Here is a 2,500-nt window from a genome sequence, read left to right as displayed (position 1 = left end):
GATTATAATATCGATTAATATTATAGTTATTATTATCATTATCATTATTATTATTATTATTATTATTATTATTATTATTATTATTATTATTATTGCTATTGTTATTATTAATTACTATTATTATTATTATTATCATTATTATTATTATTGCTATTGTTATTATTAATTATTATTATTATTATCATTATTATTATCATTATTATTAGTATTGTTATTATTATTATTATTATTATTATCATTATTATTATCATTATTATTAGTATTGTTATTATTATTATTATTATTACAATTATTAATATTTCTTATTATTATCATTATTCTTTGTCTTATTTTCATTATCATTATCATTATTATTATTGTTACTCTTATTATCATTATTATTATCATTATCATTATCATTATCATTATTATTATTGTTACTCTTATTATCATTATTATTATTATTATCATTATCATTATTATCATTATCAATATCATTATGATTGTAAATGTTATCATTATTACTATTATTATTATTATCATAATTATTTTTTATTTGTTTTTTATTATCATAATTGTTATTATTATTATCATTAGTAGCATTATTATTACTATTATTATCATTAGTAGCATTATTAGTATCATAATCATAAGTTATTATTATCATTATCATTGTTTTTATTATTATTATGAACGATGATGACATGGTAGAGGTGGTGGTTGTTCGATGCAAGAGCTTTTTTTTTTATCTTTAAGCATCAGTGATACCCAATCGCCATTATTCCGTCTCATTCTCGCCTTCATCTCCCTCGCCAGTGCTCGATCTCCGCTGCGGGGTGGCTGCTCTCTTCATAGCAGGGACCCTCAGCGTCGCCTTCACACTGAAAGCCATTTTGCTGCACCTCGTCCAGAATCCCGAGATCCAGAAGAAGATACAGAAGGAGATTGATGACGTGGTGGACGAGGATGCTCTCCCGACGACCCAGGATAAGGAGAGGTGAGGGAGGGGGCGGAGGCTGTGTTGGGGGGAGGGGGTAGGGGGATTGGAGGAAAATGCGGAAATGGATGAGGAATTCAATGGGTTATAAAGTGTTCAGTGTTATAAACTCAGACTATAGAAATAAGATATATATATGTTAATGTATCACGTGCACACACACACACACACACACACCCATATATATATATATGTGTGTGTGTGTGTGTGTTCGTGTGCGTGTGCGTGTGCGTGTGTGTATGTGTGTGTGCGTGTGTCTGTGTGTGTAAGTAGATGTACATTAATAAGGAAATGTTGGCGCCCACTCCCCCAGCCTGCCCTACCTGGAGGCGACCATCCTGGAGTGCCTCCGTGCCACCAGCCTGACGCCGCTGGGCCTCACGCACTCGGCCGCGCGCGACACGGTCTTCGAGGGCTACGTCATTCCGAAGGTCAGGCGGTGGACCTTTTGAGGACTTTTTTCGCAAGTTTTTAGATGCAGAAGTTTGTAGCACTTTTCCTTTCTATTTTTTATTTGTTTTTGTGATTGCTTCTTTAAGTCTTCCTTGTATGCGATTATCCCCTTTTCTTTTATATTTCCTTTCTCCATTTCCACTTCATCTATAAATGATTCAAACAACCCTTGTTCCAAATTACGCATATAACCTATTCTTAAAGACAGAAAAGTTCAAATGCATCATAAAAAAAGCATGATCCCCTTCTCATTATCACAATTACCGCTATCATTATCTGAATCCTCATTATTACGATTATCACCACCATTACCATCACTATCAATTCAGATGTACCTTCAATGACCACCATTCCGTCGTAACCAGCACTAGCACTGTTAGCCTCACTCTCGCCAGGACGCCCTTATTATGAGCCACATCGACTGCTGCCACACCGACCCCGCCTACTGGGACCGCCCCCTGGACTTCTGCCCCGAGCACTTCTTGGACGCCCAGGGCAAGGTCGTCTCGAAAAGGGACGGCTTCTTGCCCTTCTCTGTGGGTAGGTGGCGTCGCCGTTTTCGGTGGTGTTGGTAGTGCGGTTTTCTGTCTGATTGTTTTTTTTTTCGTCTATCTTCTTTTCTTCTTATTTTCTTGCTCTTTTCTTCTTCTTCCTATGTTTCTCGTTTTTTTTCTGCTTTCTTTTCCCTTCTTCTTTTCTTCTTCTTGGTGGTGATGGTTGTTGTTATGGATATTGTTAATGTTGTTAGTATTTACTCTTGTTGTTATTACTGTCATTACTATTACTATTATTAAAAACCTTTTATTAGCATTATCAGTTTTGTTATTGTCATTGTCGTTACTGCTGCTGCTGTTGTTAATGGTTATGCTATTATTACCTTTATTTGTACTTTCATTATCATTTCCGTTTTTTTTTTTTTTTTTTAATAATTATTACTTCTTATTTTATTACCGCTGGTTTGTTGCTTTTAGGTATTATGACTAATCTCATTAATTTTATTATTAGTATTGTTATTATTCATATCAAACTATTATTGCCATTATCATTTTTCATTTTATTATTTTTATCATT

The 2,500-nt window shown here is 33.9% G+C and overlaps 1 protein-coding gene across 1 annotated transcript in view; it reads left to right on the top strand.

Annotated features, from left to right (window-relative positions):
- The window catches only part of LOC125037652 (cytochrome P450 2L1-like), an 8,540-nt gene extending 6,536 nt beyond the window's left edge, over positions 1-2,004 (top strand). Inside the window, exons 7-9 of the mRNA XM_047630852.1 lie at positions 796-976; positions 1,290-1,407; positions 1,825-2,004. Coding sequence (XP_047486808.1) covers positions 796-976; positions 1,290-1,407; positions 1,825-2,004 — 479 coding nt within the window. The remainder of the gene's footprint in view (positions 1-795; positions 977-1,289; positions 1,408-1,824) is intronic.
- Positions 2,005-2,500: the final 496 nt, after the last annotated feature.

This window comes from Penaeus chinensis, chromosome 23 (assembly GCF_019202785.1).
Source record: "Penaeus chinensis breed Huanghai No. 1 chromosome 23, ASM1920278v2, whole genome shotgun sequence".
In the NCBI taxonomy this organism is placed as follows: Eukaryota; Metazoa; Arthropoda; class Malacostraca; order Decapoda; family Penaeidae; genus Penaeus; species Penaeus chinensis.
Note: the sequence above shows the minus strand (reverse complement) of the source record. Positions and strands in the feature narration are given on the sequence as shown.